The sequence below is a fragment of the Acomys russatus genome, chromosome 27, assembly GCF_903995435.1.
Source record: "Acomys russatus chromosome 27, mAcoRus1.1, whole genome shotgun sequence".
Classification (NCBI taxonomy): domain Eukaryota; kingdom Metazoa; phylum Chordata; class Mammalia; order Rodentia; family Muridae; genus Acomys; species Acomys russatus.
In genome coordinates, this window is record NC_067163.1 from 13557726 (window position 1) to 13581238 (window position 23513).

At 46.3% G+C, this 23513-nt stretch overlaps 1 protein-coding gene across 1 annotated transcript in view; it reads left to right on the forward strand.

Moving 5' to 3' along the window:
* Slc20a2 (solute carrier family 20 member 2) overlaps positions 1–23513 on the forward strand; it is a 32410-nt gene that overhangs the window by 3850 nt on the left and 5047 nt on the right. The window contains exons 2-9 of the mRNA XM_051169526.1: positions 50–190; positions 1676–1761; positions 6981–7077; positions 15127–15243; positions 17881–18084; positions 18302–18893; positions 22108–22293; positions 23353–23437. Coding sequence (XP_051025483.1) covers positions 50–190; positions 1676–1761; positions 6981–7077; positions 15127–15243; positions 17881–18084; positions 18302–18893; positions 22108–22293; positions 23353–23437 — 1508 coding nt within the window. The remainder of the gene's footprint in view (positions 1–49; positions 191–1675; positions 1762–6980; positions 7078–15126; positions 15244–17880; positions 18085–18301; positions 18894–22107; positions 22294–23352; positions 23438–23513) is intronic.

Here is a 23513-nt window from a genome sequence, read left to right on the forward strand (position 1 = left end):
AACAATCTGGGAGCAGAGGCACTGCTTTAATTCATCTTCCCACCCACAGGTTCAGCTGTTTGGCAGTTGATCGCATCGTTCCTGAGGCTCCCGATCTCAGGGACTCACTGCATAGTCGGCTCCACCATAGGATTCTCACTTGTGGCCATTGGTACAAAAGGCGTGCAGTGGATGGAACTGGTCAAGATTGGTAATTGCTATCTTCTTTTACCCTTAGCAAGTAAAGTCTGCCTCTCCTAGAGCAAGTGCTACCAGGAGTTACTTCTGTAGTGTTTTTCCTTCAAATGCTAAGGTTTAGACCTGCCTGTATTGTACTGGTAGGTAATACATTTCCCTTTACAGTTTCTGTTAACGGAGCAAGTTCAGTTACGTGTCAATTTTAACTCCACTCTTTTACTCAGGGAGACAGAAGCAGGTGGATCACTGTGAGTTCGAGGCCAGCCTGGTCCACGAAGTGAGTCCAGGATAGCCAGGGCTACACAAAGAAACCTTGTCTCAGAGGGGAAAATTACAGCATCATCTAGCTTTGAAAATCAACATCTTATTTGTTCTTGCCAAAAAGTGGAGAAATGTACTTCACTGAAAGCAGCATAGGGGTCTGAGGAAGACTACTCTAGCCCTAAGGAAGACAAAGCCTTAACTCCAAGAGTCAGTGGGCATGGTCAGGTCTGCCCCCTGGAGGAAGCACTGCCGGGGTCCATCTACACTTAGCTAGTGATGGCCCCTCTTGGGGGTCCACTCCGAATGGACAGTGCCACCCCTGTCATGTGGGGTGGTCATTGTTCCCAGAACCATCAAAGCCTTAGGAAGTCATAATGGAATCCTGGCCTGCTAATCATGGGCAAGGCCACCATGAAAATCACCTTATGTCCCACACCTCTGGAAACTCAGCTCTCAACTCTGGCCCGTTAGAACAACCTGAAGGAGCAATTGAGGTGTCCACACCCTAATCTTGTTCTGCACCTCCAGAATCCTAGTGTTGGGGCCAGAGCATCATGGATGTCTCAAGACACCCAGGTGGTTTCTCAGGGCAGGCAGACCTTGGAAGCCCCTGCTGGAGGCTAACACTAGAGGTTTCTAGTCATTAGGTGTCAGGAATGACAGAGCCAAGCTGGATGTGACTAAAAGAAATACAACGTGACTTAGATGTAACCCTTGCTGTTGGGACAGCGGACTCCACATGTATTACTAGAAGCAAGTCAGTGCCTTAGATCAGTGATTCTCAACCCTCCTAATGCTGCGACCCTTTAATACAGTTCCTCATCTCACGGTGATCCCCAACTGTAAAATTATTTTCGTTGCTACTTTATAACTGTAATTTTGCTACTGTTATGAATCGAAATGTAACTATCTGAGACGCAGGGTATCTGATATGCGAAAGGGGTTGCGACCCCCAGGTTGAGAACCACTTGCTTAGACGGCCCTAATCTATAAACCACGGCTAGCACTTGGTAGATGGAAACCTCAGTAACCTAGTAGTGTAACCAGCTCTATGTGCGTGTGTTTGTGCCTGAGGAGAGCTGTACGTGAGCGTGGGCTTCCTGAGCTCTGACGTGCGGCAGAGAGTTCCGGTGCTGTGTGTTAATGCACGTGATGCATTGCTTCTCATTGTGTTGTTTAAATGTACTTGGGCGTGAGCCTCGACATTCACGGGCTGTTCTCTTTCATCATTCAGTTGCCTCCTGGTTTATATCCCCGCTCCTCTCTGGCTTCATGTCTGGTGTGCTGTTTGTACTAATTAGAATGTTCATCTTAACAAAGGTAAGTGAGGCGGCTCCTTCTGCCTTTGTTTCTCACGAATGTCGTAACTAGTTCCGGTACCACTCAGCAGAGACTAGCGACAGTAGGGCGGTGGGGGAACCGGTCTTCATTGCCGAGGCTCGCGTGAGTGCTCAGAAGCCTCAGTGAAGGGCCGAGACACTCTAGGACCTAGCACACGAGTGCTGCTCTGCGGGTCTGTTAGTTCCTTAGCCTGTACTCCAAGAAACTGGGATCAGACCTCAAAAATGAAAGGTGATCATAATGGTTTTTATACAGAATATAAAAGAATAAGTGTGAAGATTTTGAAATGGAATCATCAATGAAAATCAACTGGATACCCTTCTTACTCCCTAGTCAGGGTGACCACAGCTGCGATGGGCACTGATGGGCCCATGACCATAACAATATGGGGGGAAGGGCTTGTCACACTTACAGTTCCAGGTCACAGTGCATCCCTGAGGAGTCAGGACAGGAACTCAAGCAGGGTAGGAACCTGGAGGCAGGAGCTGATGCAGAGGCCATGGAGGGTGCTGCTTACTGGCTGGCATCTCATGGCTTGTTCAACTTGCGCTCTCTCTCTCTCTCTCTCTCTCTCTCTCTCTCTCTCTCTCGGTTTTTTGAGACAGGGTTTCTCAGTGTAGCCTTGGCTGTCCTGGACTCACTTTGTAGACCAGGCTGGCCTCAAACTCACAGTGATCCGCCTGCCTCTGCCTCCTGAGTGCCGGGATTAAAGGTATGCGCCACCACGCCCGGCTCAGCCTGCTTTCTTATAGACCAGAAGCACCAGCCTAGCAATGACACCACCCACAATGGGCTGGGCCCTCCCCCATCAATCACTAATTTAGAAAATGCCCTACAGGCTTGCCTACAGTCTGACCTTACGAAGGTTCTCCCCTCTCAGCTGACTGTAACTTGTATCAAGTTGATGTAAAACTAGCCAGCATAGGTGTTTTTCCATTTTTTAAAATGAACAAACACTGCCTTAATTTAAGAAGATAAGAGAAAGAAAACACAGAGATTTGTCTTAAAAAAAAACAAAACAAAACATTGAAATAGAATTTGCTGGCCACGGTGGCATGAGCCTTTACTCTCAGCACTCCCAAAATAGAGGCAGGCAGGTAGGTTTCTGTGAGTTCAAGGCCGGCCCGATCTATGTAGTGAGTCCCATTAGAAGGGCTTCCCATCACTGGGATAAAATGCCTACAACAAACAACTTACTAGGAAGAAGGTTATTTGGGGCCAGGATTCCCAAGCTTTCAACCCATCGTTATTTGTCTCTTTCTCTTTGAGCCAGTGGTAGCCCAGCCCATCCTGAATCGGAGCTCCGTTTTGGGCTCCTTGGTTATGTCACCACTCTGTCTGGTTCCAGCCCTCCGACCCCCAGCCTAGTCAGCCCACTATGCCCCATCTCTGAAAAGTTTCCACATCCTCTTAGTGCCTTTAGGGGACATACAGGATCCAACTTAGAGCAACCCACTTCCCCCTTGAACTATATTTCTTTCGTCATTACCCATCTTTCCTTTATGCTTCCCTTCTCTGTCCCTGGCCCAGTTGCAGTGACCTTCACTCTGCTGTACTTGTACATGGTTGACTCCTGTTCTGCAGATAAGCCCGTGCAGCACGTGTCTTTCTACCCTGTCCTACTTCATATCACATGGTGTCTTCTAGTGCTGTCTATGGTGCTGGCAAGTGACAGGATGCCATCCATTTATGGGTGAATGATATTCCATATTATATAATATGCATCACATTTGTTAGCTCTTTGATTCATCCTTGTGCACTTGGCTGACTTACAGAAATACTAACCTATAAAGCCTATCATTTTTAACTTTATTTAATTCATTACTATTATGTGTGTACATACGTGTGGTTAGAGGGCACATGTGCACAAGTCAGAGAACAACTTTGTGGAGTCAGTTGTCTCTACTTATATCTGGTTTCCAGGAATTGAACTTGGGCTATCAGGCATGCACACAAGACACTTATACCAACCGAGCTGTCTCACCAGCCCTTAAAGCATAATAGCCAGTGGTTGTGTTATGTGCTTGTCTTCCCTACTCACAGTTCCACTTTCTGCTACTTTCAGTTAGAAACATGGCCAGATAGGGTCTGAAATTTTAAATGGAAAATTCCACAAATAAAGAATGTGCCAGTTTTACAATGCATGCCATGCAGTAATGTGATGACATCTCATCCCATCCAATACCACCCAGCAGAGGATGTGACCTTTCCTTTGTCCAGCCTATCCGTGTTGTATCTGATACCCACTGCTGATTCCTCTTAGCCATCTCTGTTACTGTATCATTTGTGTTGAAGAAATTCTTATGTAGAAGCCCAGTGCTACATCATTGCCCTCCCTTCAGCTCATCACACAGGGACTGTGCCATTTCACATCATCAGTAGAGGAAGAAGAGGAAGTATGGTAAATACGGTATCTTGAAAGAGAAATCATTTATATAACTGTACTATACACATATATAGTCATAATAGTTCTGTTATTGTGTTATTATTCATCTCTTCCTGGGCCTCATTGTAAATATGTTCATTCAGAGAACCCAGAAACAGATCTATTGAGCCTGAGCAGTGTGTGTTTGTAAAGAGTAGAACAAGAAAAGAAAAGAGAAAAATGCCCACTTTTGAAGAGCGACAAGATTCAAATCAATTCTTTCTTAAAAGATTTTTTAAAAATGGTCATCTCTCCTTGGGCCTTTTAGAATTTCCACAGATAATGCTACAAAAGAACTGTTGTGTTAACACTCCCCTGGCACATGAGACACACCACCCACCACCCCAGACCACTACCTCAACTACCACTCAAGTGCACCCCACCCCAGCCACCATTACCCTATCAAACAATAGCCCCACCCCCACCCCAGCCCAGACAACCTCACCTCAACTCACTCCAGCCCAGCACACTGCACCCTACCCAAGCCAACTCCGCCTCCCCTCACCCAAGCCCCCATCCACCTGAAATTGACCCATTGCCCAACTTCAATGCAAAGTGCTCAGTTTTTCTAAAAACACCATCCACAGCCTGGGCCAGCTATCATTACTACTACCCAGCCTGGCTCACTGCATGTTTAAAACATCCCATTCCACCTCAACCTTCCTGTTTACTCGCATGGATGCTCTGTATCACTTTCAACAAGAACAGAATGTCTGAGAACTTGGGGGTGGGGCGAGAACATGCCAGGTTTTGGATGAAATGGATGGGTAGGAGGGAGGAAGAGAGAGAGGACAGAACAGTATCAAGGAGCCCCTTGGCTTGTGACTGTCCACCTTCAGCACTTACTGGGTGGGAGTCCTACCCAACGGCTCCCAAGTAAAAAATGCATCTTCTAAAGCCAGTGACAAAAAGCACCTGTGTTCTCCCATTGTCAGTTCAGTTGGGGCACCTTGCGTGGCACATCTCAGGTGCCATGCTAGCTTTGTATGCCTCGCCACTTCCTCCAGCTCAGTCATTTATCTGTTTTCATGTTTGCCTCTCTTACACCTCCCTGGCCAGTCTAGAGCTCACACACATTTGCTGTCTCTCTTTTACATTCTGTAGGCTTGGCTATCCTTCGCCACGAGCCTTTGGAGCAGTGCGGTGGAGACTGGAGGCACCCCAGAGTGTTTTTTTGAGCTGCACCAACCCACAAGCATCCCTCATGTGTTTTGTGTTTGCATTTCAAAGTCGTATCTCTGAACCGGTCTTCACCTCCTCATGCCCCCACAGCTCACTTCAGTGTTTATGTCTCATTTTCCTTTGATTTTTAACAGGTGACACATTCACATAAGTGCATCAGGCTATATTTTAGAGATCAATCACTTTTTGAAATGTTTGAGTAGCAACTCTGCACTAGTTCTGCTTTGATGTCTTTCTAGCCTACATTATTCCTTCAGAAATCTTTTATAGATTTGCTTAAAATAGCATTTTTAGAGGCTGGAGAGATGGCTCTTGCTGAAGCTCCAGGTTCTGTTCCCAGCATCCACATTACAGCTCACAACCATCTGGAACTCCAGCTGCAGGGTTCCAAGGCCCTCTTCTGACCTCCTTGGGCGCTGCATCCCTGTGATGCCTGCCTGCAAGACACCCAGCCATACACTAGAGCAAAAATAATAAAGCTTTTTAAAAAAATAACATTCTAATAACCTCTGAGGTACAAGTTCATCTCAAACACACACAGTGCCATTCTTGTGGGTATACCAAGAGAGTGCTATGGCCAAAGGCCAGAAGTACAGCTAAGCAGCCGTTACATAAGGAGCCCTGAGTTCTTGTTGACGTTCAGAAGCTGACGGTTGAGCACTATACCTTATAAACAGAACTGGTAAATCACAGCACATGTGACAATGCTGGCTTTATGTAATTGATTTATTACTATTGTGTATGGGGCATGTGAGGCAGACCATGCATGTGGAGGTCAAGGGACAGCTCTGAGGAGTCAGTTCTCTCCTCACAGGAGTTCTAGAAACAACTAGAGCACTATTACCAAACACCGAGCGTTTTATCTTCTGCACCATCTTGCCGTCAGTCCCTGAAGGAAATATAGTCTCTCTTCTTAAACTTAACATACATGGGTGTTTTGCCTATAAGCATGTCTGTGTAGCACATGTGTGCCAGGTGTCCACGCAAGGCATTGGCTCCCCTAGAACTGGAGTTAGAGATCATTGTGAGCTGCCGTGTGGGGGCTGGGAATCAAACCCAGATCCCCTGGGAGAGCAGCTAGTGCTCTTAACAGCTAAGCCACCTCTCCAACCCTGCCTTTATATATTTTAATAAAGCTGAAACGTGTCTAGCCATAGGGTCATATAAAGTATACCATCAGTGCTGTGGTGGCTAGCACTTGCCTCTCTAGAACCCTTGGAGGGTGGAGTCTAGGAGTAATTGTTGCAGGTAGACTGCTGGGCACAAAGCTGATCTCAGCCAGAGAAGAAAGCATGGTAAGTTTGGAAGAAGTCATGGCCAAACCATGGGACCTGAGGCATGGGCTTCCCTTACCAGTTTTCTGTCTCTAAGTCTGACATCAGCTCACATGACTCTAGCACTCTCTTGTGTACGCTGGCCACAGATGTGGGCTTGCTGAACCTGCATCTGTGAGGAAAAGATGGCCTCAGCCAAGGCAGCAGCCCCCAGCACCACACCACATTACCGTCCTGTAACCAGCACTCATGTCATTTTGATTGTGTTGCTACCAGGTGTTCTCAGCTGACCTCCCACTTCACTCATTGTCATACAGGAGGACCCTGTTCCGAATGGTCTGCGGGCACTCCCTCTGTTCTACGCTGCAACTATTGCAATAAATGTCTTTTCCATCATGTACACAGGAGCACCAGGTAAGATCCCCTCCATGGAATCTTAGGTCGACAGGAAGGTGCATCATAATTAACAGCATGGCTTGCCTTGGAGCTGGGGTTGGGGTTGGCTAATAGTAAAAAGCGTTGTTCACAGTCATTGTAGAATAGTAAAAAAATAATAATAAATGTATTTCCCTGTATTAAATACCAAGGTGATACATGAAATACAGAACCAACAGGCTTTTGAGTTAAGTGAAGTTCCATTCAGCCGTTACCCAGCTGTGCTGCCCTAGCAGCCGACTGAAGCTCTCGGAGTCAGTCTTAGAACATGTTCTGATACCACAGAGGGTCAGGAGATGGCTGCATCACACAGGTGTTGGGAGCCCTGCAGAAACCTGACGTGAGAATATCTACACACAAAAGTGGGGAAAATAAGAAGGCAGGATAGCATATGACTTGCTGTCACACTGTAGCTAAAACAAACAAACAAACAAGACTAATAATGACTGTGGGTAATACAATGGGCCCTGACATATACTGAGTTTATCATATGCCAGGCACTGTGGGAAGTGCCCTGCTCCACCATGTGTCCCGTTAAGAAACAGACTGTGATTGTCTTTACTTATTTGTGGATTTTTTGTTAGTTTGTTTTTGTTTTGATTTGTTTTTTGAGACACATTCTCTCTGAATATCCCTGGGTGTCCTGGAATTCATTATGTAGACTAGACTAACTCACAGAGATCCACCTGCCTCTGCCTCCCAAGTGCTGAGGTTAATGTGTGTACTTCTACACCTGGTCTTTGGGTATATTCTTGCCTGAACAGTTGCCCACCTGAGATACCAACTCTGGCTGGTATTGGGACAATTGACAAATAATCAGCAAATCCTTGTACAGACTCTTAACATTCCTACTGATAGATGTGCTTCTGAGCACTAAGCATAGAGCATTTATAGAGCTAGGCTATCAGAAGTATTGGGAGGTATATTAAGAGAATTTAGAAGAAATAATTTGTTATATCCCGTATGTGCCAGGTTACTTAAGCTGCCATACATCAGCAGAATGTGGTCATTGAGACACTGGGTCCTGGACTAGGAGCCTGATGGGAATGCTGGTCCTTAGCTGTGCTTGTCTGTTTCCCATCTTCAGATGAATCTAAAGATCAGCTCCATAGATTTCTATGATCTGTTTCTCACAACCGGGAAGCCCTCACATTCAATATCTCATCACCATATAGTCTCATTTCCCCAGAATGACCCACAGTACCAGCAAGATGGTTCTCTTAGCAAATATACAGTAAATATGTAGTGAAAAGATGGATAAAGAGCAAGAAGAGATGCCAAGTCAGGCAGATGTAAAGGAACTAAAAGTTTTATGATAAAATGACAGCTGTCTTCTGACATTGGGAAAAACTAAAGAGCAAGAATAGAGGACAGAAAAAGAATAAAGTACAGTGAGGGCCACAGGCTAGCTGCATCAGCATCACATGTGGTCACAGCAGAAAAGCAGATTGCTGTCGTGCTGGCCTGGTGCTCTGCAGTCTGGGTTTCCACAGGGGCCTCATGTGACAGCTCAGGGCTTGTAACACTAGGTACTTTTTTGTCTTTCTCTTTTGAGACAGTATCATGCTATGTGGCCTAGGCTGTTCCAGAATTTCTGTGATTAAATGATCTTTCTGAGTGACCTGGGCCACAGGTGTGAACCAAACCTAACTAGTCACCACTTCTGCCACAAACAGTGCTTCTTTATGATAGCTCTCAAGTGCTGGGGCCTCTTAAAAAGGCTGACTAGGGAATCCTAACTCCATTTGTGGGGAGAGAGGGGGGTAGAGAGAGAGGTAGAGAGAGGCTCTCCCTCTTCTTCCCCCTCTCTCTCCCCCTCTCTCCCCCTCCCTCTCTTTCAGGGACACATAGCATGCATGTGACAGTCAGAGGACAACTTTCAGGAGTCACCTTCCAAGGCTTCTCTTGTTTCCGCCCTTGCATAGCTACTCCAGGCCAGCTGGCCCAGGAGCGTCTGGTAGTTGTCCTGCCTCCTCCACCGCACACCTCTCTGCTGTAGGACTGTGGGATTGCAGATGTCTGTCACTACATCTGCTTTTTTTTAATGTGGGTTCCAGCACGGGATGCAGGTTGCACAGCAAGTACTTTTACACACACACACACCCGAGCCATATATCTGGCCCTGCTCGCTCCTTTCTATTGGCACATGAATCCTCAGACGTAGCCCAGCCTGGTTTCTGGCTTTTCTAGAGAAAGCCTGCTCTTGAGGCTAGCTGCCACAGCAGCACGCACACAACCCACCGTTCCCACCTTTCTCCTCTTCCCCATCCTCTCCTTTTCCTCTCCTTTTCCTTCTCTGCTTCCTCTTCTCCCTCTTTTTCCTCCACCCCTTCCAGTTCTAGCAGCTTCTTGTCCAAGCCAAAGGAAGCCAGCTCTCTAGAACCCACCAGGCCCCCACAGCGCTTGTAAGAAGACTTCCTCTTCGGGAAGTCTGGGTTCCATGGTTGACTGTGGCATCCAGGCTGTGGAGAAGCAGAGACTGCACTGGCTGCGGCTAGCACTGGAGGCGAGGTTGGCCCCAGCTGCCATCAAGGGCTAGGTTCAAAGAAAAGTTTTTTGCACTTATTCTTTTTTTCCCCCTAAAAATATTTACAAGCGCAGCCTGGTTTGAGAAAGCTGCTGCTGTATTTTTCAAATTCCAACTATAGAACAAATTAAAAAGTACTGTTTTTTTTTTTTCAAGAGTGTGACTCATTTTCTTAAGTTTTCCAACTTTTGATCTAAAATAAAACAATACATAATGGCTTCACTTTCTATTGAGTAAGTATAGCAAAAAACAGGTAAGTGTGTATGCAATTTAGATGTGCACATATGTGAATGCATGTGTATTACTGTGGGGCAGTACCCATGATACAGTGTTACATGACAGATGAAAGCACAGAATAGAATATGTAGTATAGTTATGCTTCTGTTAAATGAAAAAATACTTTTATATAAATGAGTTCTTAAGTGTAGCCCTGGCTGGCCTGGAATTCACTGTATAGACCAGGCTGGCCTCTAAAGCTCAGAGATCGACTTACCTCAGCCTCCTGAATGCTAAATTAAAAGGTATGGTCTCCACTCCCAATGAGAATGAACTTTTTTTTTTTCTAAATTGAAAATTTGTACAGACAATATATTCTGATTATGGTTTCCTCTCCCTCATCTCTCAAGTGCTCCCCACTTCCCAACCCATCCAATTCCAAGCTCTCTGTCTGTCTGTCTCTGTGTGTCTGTCTGTCTCTCTCTCTGTCTGTCTCTCTGTGTGTCTGTCTCTCTCTCTTTCTGTGTCTGTCTGTCTGTCTCTCGCTCTCTCTCTCTCTCTCTCTCCCATACAGGCAAACAAACAAACCTGAATAAAACAACATAATAAAAGGCAAACACACACACACACAAATAAAAAACCATCATATACAAACAAAAGACCAGTAAGATAAAATATCTCCAAACAAAGAGACCAAGAAAATTACATAAACCATTGAGTTCATTTTGAGTTGGCCATTTGCTGGGCATGACTGCTCCCTTACGTGTGAGACTCCACTGAAGAAAACTAATTTTTCCTTGGCTAGTGGTTGTCAGTTGGAGATAGGTGCCTAGTTGGGATGGGAGGTTGTGTCCACTTCTCCCTCTCAGTACTGTTCATGCCGTCACTGTCTCTGTGAATTCATAGGTGTGTCAGTCCCGTCATGTCTGGAAGACACAGTTTCCTTGGTATCATCAGTCCCCTCTGGCTTTTACAGTCTTTCCACCTCCTCTTCCACATAGATATCTGCCCTGAGGTAAGAGGTTTGATGGAGACATCCCATTTAAGATTGAGTGTTCCCCAGCCTGGTCTACAAAGCGAGTTCAGGACAGCCAAGGCTAACACAGAGAGACCCTGTCTTGAAAAACCAAAAAAAAAAAAAAAAAAAAAAAAAAAAGATTGAGCGTTCCACGGTCTCTTACTGGCTACACATGGTCCAGCTGTGGTCTCTGTGTGAGTCCCCATCTGCTGTGGGCGGATGGGGGAGGCCCTGTTCCATAGGTATAGCAGGATGCCATTTGAAGTCATTTATTGCTATGTTCTTTTAGCAAATTAATACTATTTGGTTTTCTCCTAGGCCCATGGCCTATCTAGTCTCAGGGTCTTGATCACCCACGCAGTATCAGGCGTGAGTTCCATCTCATGAGGTGGGATTTCAACGCAATCAGATAGTGGCTGGTTATTCCCACAACTTTTATGCCATGGTTGCACCCCAGCATCTCGTACAGGTAGGTCGCCATTGTAAATGACAGGTTTCGCAGCTGGGTTGGGGTTTGCCTTTCTCCTCTGCTAGGATGCAGAGTACTTTCCTGTTCCATGAACACTAGTAGCAGGGGAAAGTTCTAGTTCTACCCAGCTCATCTTCTTCGTGTTCAGTGAGATGTGCGATATTATCTTCAGCAATAGGGCCTTACCATTAATTTGTGCAGCCAATAGCCTTGGAAATAGCCTGAATTTGGGGGGGTGTTTCCCTCAGGGCCCTTTGGCCAACAGCTCACTTAGATGTAACCCATTCTTTGCACCTGTGAAGGTGTCAGTGGGGACTCTTTCTTCCCCATCATGTGATGACTTCATTTAGATTACACACACACACACACACACACACACACACACACACACCCCGTATTTTTAAAGATGCTTCTACTATAGTACATTTCATGTGACCCTTTAAATGGCTCTTAGTGCTAGGGGCCCTCCTGTGTTCTCTCTTTCACCCTCACGCTTCCAACCCTTGGTAACACTCTATGCATACCTAGAAAATGCCTGGACAGATAAACAATAAATAATCTAGCCCCTTCCCTGGAAAGTGCACTCAGTAGAAAGGGTGACAAGGACATTTCATATGTGTGCATCATTCACTTCACTTTGATCTTGATATTATTATTTTTTAAAGCATGTATCATTTGCAAAATTAAAACCAAATGTGGAACCTGCATTGAGTCAGTGACAAGGAGGATTGTAGGGAGGGGCACCTCCCTGGTGTGAGCTAAAGCCTTACTAGTTTTAATATCTTTGATTTCTTTTGTAGATTCTGTTAATGATTATCATATGTAAAAAAATGAGATACAAAACAAAATAATGGCAATGAAATTATTAAAAGTTCTGTCATTTCTTCCCTAAATGATTTGAATATGTTTCAGTTCTTTAGGGGATCTGGAATAGAACCACGGTGTTTGAGGTTAGCACAAAATCACTATTTATCATGTCTTTGTTGCTTAGAAAATGAGAGGAGCATGGGATGAAAAACCATTTAGTGGTGTGAGCTGAAAACAAGTCCCAGGCTCCCATCGCTGGCTCCTGGCAGCCTCTTTTGGCTGAGTGCACACAAGCCATTCAAGCTGTGCCCTACTTTGTCCAGCCACAGTGGGAAACAGCCGTGGTGCCTGGCTGCCCCCTGAAGTTGTAATTATTTGAAACAGTTTGAGAACCTCACCAGGAAGACAATCCAATGCAAAGTATTTTGTCACAAATTTTGTTGTGTATGAAGCAGCCCGAAATGTTGCATTTAGAAGAAGCATTTTGCTCTGTGTGTACATTGGTTCAAGTGTTTTCCTTGTTTTTATTTTTTGTTTCTGTTTTTTCTTGAGGCAGGTCTTGTGGGTACACATAGCCCAGTGGTAGAGTTAGCTTGTATGGTTTAAGCTGCTCGTGGCTGGGCTGGGAGTTAGCATAGCATAGCCCGAGGAGGTTCTGAGCCCATGGCTCCCTGCTGTCTCTGGAGTTTGGGAGTAGATCCATGTAAATATCTAAACCTCAGCAGCCACCTGCTAACCGTAAGCAAGCCAGGGAGACCTGGGGTTTGTTTTTAATGTTTGCGAGCATTCATTCTGACCTCTTGTGCCTATTGCTCGCTCTGCAGCCTCTTATCCTTATAAAAATGCATAACAGTACTTTGAGTAACTTGGAGCTAACTTGTTTGTACAAAATAGTTAAGTAACATCAGTAAAACTATCTTTCAAAATTAAAAACGCTTCTAATTTACACAAATGGCATTCTTAAGTATACATTTTTAAAGTTACCAGACATATATACATACATACATATATATAATATTCAATGTGTGTGTATATATATATCCATACAAAAGTGTGTGTGTTTGTGCGCGCGCGTGCGTGTGCACGCACCCTGGCTGGAACACATGTCCAGGTCTCTGGCTTCCCACTACTGTCTGCTTCACACAGTTTCGTGGAAGCTTATGACCAGTCAACATTACTACTGTTGTTTCCTAAGCAGTGCCACAGCTTGGTTGAAAACATTGGGCCTCATCTCTGTAGAGCCTCATTCTAGCCACATATGGCTTCCTCTGTGCATTGCTGTATGTTATAGCTGTTTTACATCTCAATAGTGACTCATGGATTGGCTGGTCTAAAAATTGTTACTATTAGAAACAGTGCTGGGGAAGGAGGTGGAGCTATGGCTCAGAAGTTAAGAGCTGTGCTGCTCTTCCAGGGGACCTGAGTTCAGTTCCTAGCACCCATGTCAGACGCTCATGTCACAGCCCCCTGTCTTATCAGGGTTTCTACTGCTGTGGTGAGAACATTATGAACAAAAAACAAGTTGTGGAAGAAAGAGTTTCTTCTGCTCACACCTCCACATCACAGGTCATCATCAAAGAAGGCAGGACAGGAATCAAGCAGGGCAGGAACCTGGAGGCAGGAGCTGAGGCCATGGAGGCTGCTGCTTACTGGCTTGATCCTCAGCCTTTTTTGTTTTGTTTTGGTTTGGTTTTTTTGTTTTGTTTTTGTTATTTCGTGACAGGGTTTCTCTGTGTAGCCTTGACTGTCCTGGACTCACTTTGTAGACCAGGCTGGCCTTGAACTCACAGCGATCTGCCTGCCTCTGCCTCCCGAGTGCTGGGATTAAAGGCGCCCGCCACCACACCCGACTCAGCCTGCTTTCTTATTGCACCCAGGACCACCTGCTCAGGGGTGGCACCACCCACCATGAGCTGGGGGCTCCTCCATCAACCACCAATTAAGAAAATGCCCTAGAGGTTTGCCTGCCTGCAGCCTATCTTACGGAGGCATTTTCTTAGCTGAGCTTCCCTCCTTGCAGATGATACTAGCTTGTGTCAAGTTTACATAAAACTAGCCAGCACACTCCTGTAACTTCAGCTCCAGGAGGCTCCAACACCTCAGCGTGCGTGCACCCATGTGCACACATACACACACTCATTCTACTACTACTGAGCCAGGCATGGTGGCGCACGCCTTCAATCCCAACATTTGGGAGGCAGAGGCAGGCGGATCTCTGAGTTTGAGGCCAGCCTGATCTACAGAGTGAGTCCAGGACAGCCAGGGCTGTTACACAGAGAAACAAGCGTGTCTCAAAAAACCCTAAATAAATAGACATTTTGAGGAAGGGTGATGTCCTTTAAACAAACTTTTACTTATGTAAGGTTTTTCATTTGTTTGGTTTGGGGATTTTGTTTTGGTTTGGGGTGTTTTGTTTTATGAAACACCCCCAAATCATTAATGTAGTAATCCTCAAGCCTTTGCTGCCCCTGTTCTGGTATTATAGGCACTCACTACCATACCCAGAGTTTGTGTTATTTCTAAGCTGACTTTTAAAGAGGTTAATGAATGTGACCACACATGTTTAAAGCAGAGCTCTGGCTAGTGAGCAAAGAACCGGAAACACAGCACAAGCCTGCAGTGTCCACAGAGCCACCATTTCCCACTAGTGGGAGGGGCAGGCTCAGGACAGGATGGGGAGTGTTGAATTTGCCCAATCGGCTTAGATAACTGACACAACCTATATACAGAAATTGTACATAGGCTGACGGTGCCAAAGCGGTAGCATTTTAATAATTAACTCCTAACAAGCAGAAATTCACAAGGCCACAGTTCATCTTAAACACAATCCTGTCTGCCCCAGGTGCGCAACGTGTTTGGTTTGGTTTCATTTCCTTGAGATTTTTGTTAAGTACAAAACCCAGGTGGCCTGTTTTAGCATGGAGGATCAGAAGATAAACTGCTACCGGGGGCTTTCCCAGTACCAACCCCGCTGTTCGCTCTGTTTCCCAGTGCTGGGTCTGTCGCTGCCTGTGTGGGCCATAGCGCTCATTTCCTTCGGCGTCGCTCTGCTCTTCGCCTTCTTTGTGTGGCTGTTCGTGTGTCCATGGATGAAGAGGAAAATAGCAGGTAAGCAGGTTTTTATTCTTCCAAACTACAAAGCTGTTCTTTATTCCTCACGCTTCACATGTAAACAAACACACATCCTTAAGAACCGAAGACCTGGAAGTGGATGACACGGGACGCCAGCTCCGGCCTCCAGCTCACCACGTCTGTCTCTGGCTCCTATAGTTCCGTGGTAATTGGTGATCTACTTGAGCATTAGTATTTGTTCCCACACTTAATCCACACTAATTCTAAGTTGGCAAATACAGCCAGGTTCTGAGGCTTGATAGGAAACATCCATCTTTGGGGAAATGCAAACAATTGCCATATAAGATCGCACATTGTGTCAGGAGTAGCTAAAGTTAAACGCCCAACCAGCCCAAGTGAAATAGCCTGAATCCTTAGAGCGTATTTCAGTGTGGGCGCGTCTCAGTTTAAAACCTGTGCTCAGAAGCACTAAGATAAATGAAGAGGGAACTCGGTGTAGCCAAGGTGTTGGTTCTTCCCAAACTGATTTGTAGATAGAAGATAAGTTTAATTAAAATCCCAGCTACATAGTAAGTTTAAAGCCAACCTGAGCTACATGACACCCTAAACAAAATTAATTGACTGTTTAATTGATTAAAACAATAATTTTAAAGTACTATAAATGTTATGCCCTACTTAAAAATTAACTCAAAGTGTACCATAAATATAAATTTAAAAATATTTGGGGGACATAAGAACTTGTATAATCTTTGTTAAACAAAGAGCTTTGTCTGTGACACCTAACAGGGTCCATAGAAGAAATTTACAAATTCTACAGCATAAACATTGAAAACTTGCTCTGTGAAAAAAATATGATTAAGGGAAACTTTGTATCATGAAAGTATGTTAAGAATTTTTTTTAATTCAGGTAAAACATGAACAAAATATTTTTAAATGTATTTTTATTATTTTTAATCATGTATACATATGTGTCTCACTGTGGGAATTTGTGCATGTGCGTCCAGAGGCCCATAGAGGTCAAAGCTGTCAGATAACCCTGCAGCTGGGATTAGAGGCTATCTGTAAACCACCCAGAGTGAGTGCTGGGAACCAAATGGGGGTCTTCTGGAAGAGCAGTGCTCACTCTTAACCTCTGAGCTGTCTCTCCAGATAAAGCAAAAATACCCAAACCCACAATTCACCAGAGTAAAGCTATAAATGACACATACACCCATGCAAGGCTCAGCGTCACTAACAATCGAGGAATACAGAATAGAATGCGCATGAGACATCACCTCACAGCTACTTGACCGCTGACCATGCTGACTGGGAAAAGGAAAACAAAAACAAAAACAAGAAAGCATCAGCAGCAAACAGCCAGACCCTTCAGGCACCAGTGTTGAGAATAGAGTGGCTCAAGATACATATGCAGTGGCCATGAACATTCCTTGAGCCATTTCCCCAGAGAAATAAAAACCTAAATTCTCACAAAAATCTGCTTATAGCACCTTTATTGGTGTCACCCAGAACGGAAATTCTCCCTCCCACAGATATCCAGAACGGAACCCCCGCCTACAGATTACCCAGAATGGACCCCATCCCCACACAGATTATCCAGGGGACAAATGAAGCCGTGCTTCCACTCTCCAGTGCTGGACAGTAACAAGGACTGACTGCTGCTTCTGTAGCAGCATGGACAAGTGGCACAGAGCGTGCTGAGGAGCACACTGCATCTAGAAGACTTGCTGGAAAATACACAACTGGAAGGCCGAAGCTAAAATAAATAGTTGTCTCAGGGCAGAGGGCCTGACTGCCAGGAGTACATTGGGGACTTGGGGACTCCTTCCATCCCCGTTGTAGAGCTGCCACTCTATAGACTCTGGGTCATACACACATGCATAGTCAGCTTACTGCACACGAACTTTAAAACTAAGAAATGCTATGGTCTGAAGAGATGGCTCAGCAATTACGAGCATGTGCTGCTCTTTCAGAGGACCCAAGTTCAATGTTGAGTCCCAGCATCCACATTGAGCAGCTCACAAATGCCTGTAACTCCTGTCCCAGGAGAGTCCAATGCCTCCAGCTTCACAGATCCACAGAATAACAAAGGAGCGGAGAAATGCCTCCAAGGTTAAGAGCACTTACTGCTCTTGCAAAGGACAAGGGTTTGGTTCCCAGCACCCACATAGCAGTTCACAACTGTGTGTAACTACAGGATATTTTTGGGGTTTTTGTTTGTTTGTTTGTTTTTGTTCTTGTTTGGTTGTTTTGTTCTTTAGTAAAGAGAATCTCTTTGTTCCTTTTGAGGAAAAGGGGTTTACTTATCTCATAGACTCTGTTATGACAAAAGAAATCTGAGACCAATATTACTCTGAGGCTAGTCTATCTAGAAGATTGTATGTTTATAGGTTTATAGATCATCAACCCTGGGAGAGACTTGGGTGATCAAATTTAGCTGTCTTTTCTTGGTTTTGGTTGTAGTAGTAACTCAGGCGTAAGTCTCCACCAGCAACTCAGTAGCTGTCTTCAAGATCTTTGATTGACATTTCTACTTTATTTCTTCAGTATAGCTGTAATGTTTTGTTTCCAAGATAAATACTAAAGTAAAAAGAGATATAGTCACATCTTAAATATACTTTTAAAAGAAAAAGAACACATTTCCCAAAGCTGCGCTTATTTTCTCTTTTTCTCTAGGCAAATTAGAAAAGGAGAGCGCTTTGTCCCGCACCTCTGACGAAAGCCTCAGGAAAGTCCAGGAAGCAGAGTCCCCCGTCTTTAAGGAGCTCCCTGGTGCCAAAGCCAGTGATGACAGCGCTGTCCCCCTCACTAGCCTGGCTGGGGAGGTTGTCGGGGCCTCAGAAGGCACATCAACAGGGAACCACCCCAGGGTTTCCTATGGTAAGGCTAACTTGGGGAGCGCAGGTACAACATGGGAAGACCTCCTCAGGAGGTGGCCAGCCAGGCTGAGCACGGGTACAAAAGCGTCCCCAAATTTCATGTTGTTTTACTGTTTTGATGGACAAGGACCCAACCCAGGGCCTTGTGCATGCTAAGCATGTGATCTTCTACTGCGTGGCGTACCCCCACCCGAAATAAACACCTAAATTACTTGCAGGACGGGCACTTTCCATGACACATGGCTCTGCCAAGTCACCCATCTCCAATGGCACGTTCGGCTTTGAGGGTCACATGAGGAATGATGGTCATGTTTATCACACTGTACACAAAGACTCGGGGCTCTACAAAGACTTGCTGCACAAAATCCATGTAGACAAGGGCTCTGAGGAGAAGCCAGCTCAGGAAAACAACTACAGGCTGCTTCGGAGGAACAACAGCTACACCTGCTACACGGCGGCGATCTGTGGCATGCCAGTGCACACCACCTTCAGAGCCACGGACGCCTCTTCTGCCCCCGAGGACAGTGAGAAGCTAGTGGGCGACACCGTGTCCTATTCCAAGAAGAGGCTTCGTTACGACAGCTACTCCAGCTACTGCAACGCGGTAGCGGAGGCGGAGATTGAGGCTGAAGAGGGTGGTGTGGAAATGAGGCTGGCCTCGGAGCTGGCTGATCCCGACCAGCCTCACGAGGACCCCACGGAAGAAGAGAAGGAGGAGAAGGACACTGCAGAGGTGCACCTGCTGTTCCACTTCCTACAGGTCCTCACCGCCTGCTTTGGGTCCTTTGCTCACGGTGGCAATGACGTGAGGTGAGTATCTTTACTCTTTCAGCTCATACACAGTAAGGGTCTATTATGTGCTGGGCAGAGGGGGGCGCATGCAGGCACCACAGGGTGCACTAAAGAGGAGAAAGGGGGTTGCAGTGGTAGGTGAGCTAGCTGCAGGGGGATGCTCACTGAGCAGGGTCTGAAAGGGTTGAGGGAAGCAACCATTTGACCGTTGCAGGCTGAGCAAACAGAAGGCACAGAGGGTGCTGTGGAGTCTGCCTAGACTCCTCTGCAAAGAGCAGGAAACCCTGGACAGGGGAAAGTGGAGACTGAGTGGAGTCACGGTCCGCTCATGTAGGAACATGAGGCAAAGTGATGTGCAGCTGGAGTCCGGACAACTCTGCAGCCCAAGACAGGACATGTGCTTGATCCCAGGAATGCAAGACTGGCCTGGGCAGTGCAGCCAGACCCTGTCTAAAAATAAGTTTTTCAGTGGCTGGGGAGATGGCTCAGCAGTTAAGAGCAACCGTCACTCTTGTAGAGGACCTGTGTTCAGGTCCCAGCTCCCACATGGTGGCTCACAACCGTCCTTACCTCCAGTTGCAGGGGATCCAGTGCCCTCTTATGGCCTCCATGGGCACCTAGCACGCACATGGTACACAGACATATATATCAGGAAAATTGACACTTAAATAAGTACTTTTAAATTTTTTAAAAAATGTGCATTGGTGTTTTGCCTGCATGTAAGTCTGTGTGAGGGTGTCAGATCTTGGAGTTACAGACGGTTGGGAGCTGCCATGTGGATGCTGGGAACTGAACCTCTGTTCCTTGGAAGAGCAGTCAGAGCTCTTAACCTTGGAGCCATCTCTCCAGCCCTGTACTTTTAAATTTTTAGGAAATAGATTTTCGGAAATTTTTACTCATGAGAGAAGAGGGAGCCACTGGGAGGGCAGACAGGCCTTAGTCTGTGACTGTCCTGAGGGGATGGGGAGCAGGTAGGATGTTGCTAACAGGGATCCGAAAGGAGAAGCAAGCCTCTGAGGCAGACAGCAATACAGTAGCCAGGGTCTCGATATTTTAGTTTGAATGTGGGACAATAGAGTTGATAAGCAGTTAAGACTAGTGGTTCTCAACCTTCCTAATGCTGTGACCCTCCTCAGTGCCATTCCTCATGTTGTGGTGACCTCCATATAAAATTATTTTTGTTGCTACTTCATAACTTGTAATTTTGCTGCTGTTACAATAAATCATAATATAAATATCTAATACACAGATGGTCTTAGGCGACTCCGTGACAGGCCCGCAGGCTGAGAACCACTGAATTAGACATAGCTATGAAAAGAGGAGTCCCTCAATCTTGGCTCTAGCAAATCTGAGCATGAGTTGCCACACTGGCAAGTACAACCCAGAAAGGGCTGGTTGGGGGTTAAGCAGTTAGCTTAGACCAGACATAAACCTGAAGACACTGGTGATATCTGAGTGAGAGCCAAGTTAGCAGCCAGCTGGGTACCTCTGAGGCTGGGAGTGAGGAGGCTGGGCACAGATAAGGGCTCAAAGGCAGCGCTGCTCGGTAGAAGTCCTGGGGGTGTGGAAAGCAGAAAGAGGCAGGGCAAGTGTTCAGTGCACACCCTGAGCCCTGTAGCTTCATGGAGAGAGAGGGAGACAAGAGGAAGATGTGGCAAGCCAGCAGTCAGAAGACCTGTCCAGGAACCGGCTTAGCAGTGACATGGCAGCACTCGTGCCTCTCCAGCCATCACAGAAAAGATACAGCACTTGTCAGCGTCTAAGTTTCCACACCTAGAAAGATGAGTGACAGGCGTGTGCGCAGCATGGATACACGCATAGGCACATCACGGAGAGGAAGTGTCGTGTACTTAACGTCTTTGGGATGGGGCTGGAGTGCCACGGACCCTGCTTGCTAGAATGTGGGAAGTCATGTAACAACAAAAACAATCCTGTCCTTTTGGTTTTAACCCCTGTAAGATAAGTAAGACAGTTTCCCTGCTGCTCCCCCCACCCTTATAAGACAGGCCCAGTGCCACATGGTCCCCATCCAGTACTTGTCACTGTCCCCAGAAACACTAGTGACACCGTACTAATAAACAACATCATAGCGTCCTGTGGGCATGCGCAGGAGTGCTGTGGGGACTCCTGGGCAGGCCACTGCCTTGGGGTGCCTATAGTGCTGGGATAGCCTGGGGACTCCCAGAAGGGCTGCCCAGCAGGAGTCTCGCTGTGCAGCTCTCAGTGTGATGAAGCCGAGGGCTCTCCCTCTATGAACCTTCAGGAGCTGAAACTCTGGCTAAAGAGATCAGAAAAGCATTTGCAAAGCGCACAGTTCCCAGACCCAGCTGCCACCTAAGACAACAGAGCAGCTGCTTACAGCTCAGGAGCTGTCGTCAAGCCTTTTAAAACAGTGTCATCTGATAAAGAGCCAGATTCTAGAAATAATGATCTAACAACAGTCATCTGGGGAGAGGCTTACCAAGTACATGTCAGGACTCAGTGTGGAACCATTTGCAATTTACCTTAATCTTCTTTGGGACAAACCCTCTGAGCTAGCTAAGTGGTGTCCTTAGCGATGAACCCAAAGCTAAGAAATGGGGAGTTCCCCACCCAGAGCCACACAGCTAGAGCAGAGCTGACTTGGAAGCCAATCCACGCTGCCCCTCAATCCACACTCTGCCTATGTAGCTGTGCAAACCAGGGCAGGGGCTAGATCTGGAAGAACCACTACAAACCCACATGTCAAAGCTCTGGCCAGCTGCTAGTGGCCTGGGGAACAGTAGTGTCTGGTGGGGAAAGGACTTGCAAGTCTAAGCAGCACGTGGCCTTAGCCTTAGCCGAGGGACAATGCCCAGCTTCTGGGACAGTTGTAAGACTCCGTGTCATCAATGGTGTCTGCGATCGCACAGTGTCAGGACTGACTCTCTTGAGGAGCTGGGATCAGAAGCAGTAGAGACAGCAGTGGAAGTGGAAAGGCATTTGAGAAAAAGGGGGAAGGGAAAAGTAGCTTGGTTGTTTGATTTACTCCATGATTTTTTTTTAAGAATATCTTTTCACAACCATGAAATTATACTTAACACTACTTAGCTCTACCTAAAAGGGTTAAGATGGCCAAGTCATCTAGATTATACAAACAGGCTACAAGTACAATATGATGAGCTAGTTTTCAAAGCTGAGACATCACTGTACATTGCGTGTAGTGCCGTGCGTGCCTATGTACGATTCTCCTTTTTCTCTTTCCTTTTGCCAGCAATGCTATTGGCCCCCTCGTGGCTCTGTGGCTGATCTACGAGCAAGGTGGAGTTATGCAAGAAGCTGCTACTCCAGTCTGGCTGCTCTTCTATGGAGGAGTCGGGATTTGTACCGGTCTCTGGGTTTGGGGGAGAAGAGTGATACAGACCATGGGGAGGGACCTCACTCCAATCACACCGTCCAGGTGAGACTCAAGACGACAGGCCTCACTGCACAGTCTTCCTGTGCTGCCCTTCTGTAGGCGACAGCCCCTCCCTTCCTCACAGTACCTCCCTGCTGCTGTCTACACTGGCACCAGGACAAAGGCAGGAAGACACCGAAGCAGAGCAGGAGGGAAAACTAGGAGACTACTGTAGTTCCCAGTCTATCCACACTGCTGTTCTAAATGCAGTGTGAGGTCTAGCAAGCAAGTGCAAAACACGGGTGCAAAGCTGAGGCCTGCCTTTCGCCAAAACTCTAGCCACGTTTGCACCCCTCAAAGACATACCCCCCACTGACCCAGACACCCCCTCTTAAAGCTTCTATCACCTCGAAGAACACCACCTAGGAACCAAACCTTTGACCTTTGGGGAACACAAACTCTAAAATGTGGCACCTGCCTTTCCCTCCAAATTTTCAGGGCCTGAAACCTGTCATCCCCCAGGACTTTTAGGACATGCACCTCTGCTGTTTTAAGTGGGGTCTGAAGCGTCACATTTAGTCATTCTACTTTGTAGCCTTTTGGATGTGGAGATGGTTAAATAGCAGATCTTAGCTTACAGAATACTTTTTCTCTGTGTTTCTTTTTTAAACAGATTAGGGATTCCTGTTTCCTTCTGTTTCTAATTTTCAATTCCCCATCCTTAAAATCCATTTTAACAAAAGGTTGTTTTAGAAGACTGGATTGAAGAAAACCTGGAGATTACTTTCATAATAAGTTCACATGTTTAAGATGAGAACCTGGTTTTTCCCATGCCCCTTTAGAAATGAGTAATTTATCATCTTACTGCACAGCAGGAATTTGTGACCCAGTTCCACACTTCAGGTTGGAAAACATGCTGGGAAAACAAGGTCACTGGGTGTCAGCTGCACAGCCCGACGCCGTGCTGTGAGCAACAGTCTCTTGTTCTCCTAATGGTCATCAGGCGCAGGCAGCAGTCCACAACCAGCTTACAGAATGTTCTGGCAAGTCTGCTGCAGCCACAGGGTGTCGGCAAGGCCACACAAAGAGCTCCTGTGACTTTGTCTTCCTGTCCCCCCACAGTGGCTTCACTATTGAGCTGGCCTCTGCCTTCACCGTGGTGATCGCCTCCAACATTGGACTTCCTGTCAGCACCACCCACTGCAAGGTAGGTCTCTGCCAGCCAGAGACTGCTGTTCCAAGGGCGGCAGATCAGGCCAATGGCACCAAGTGAATCTGCAAAA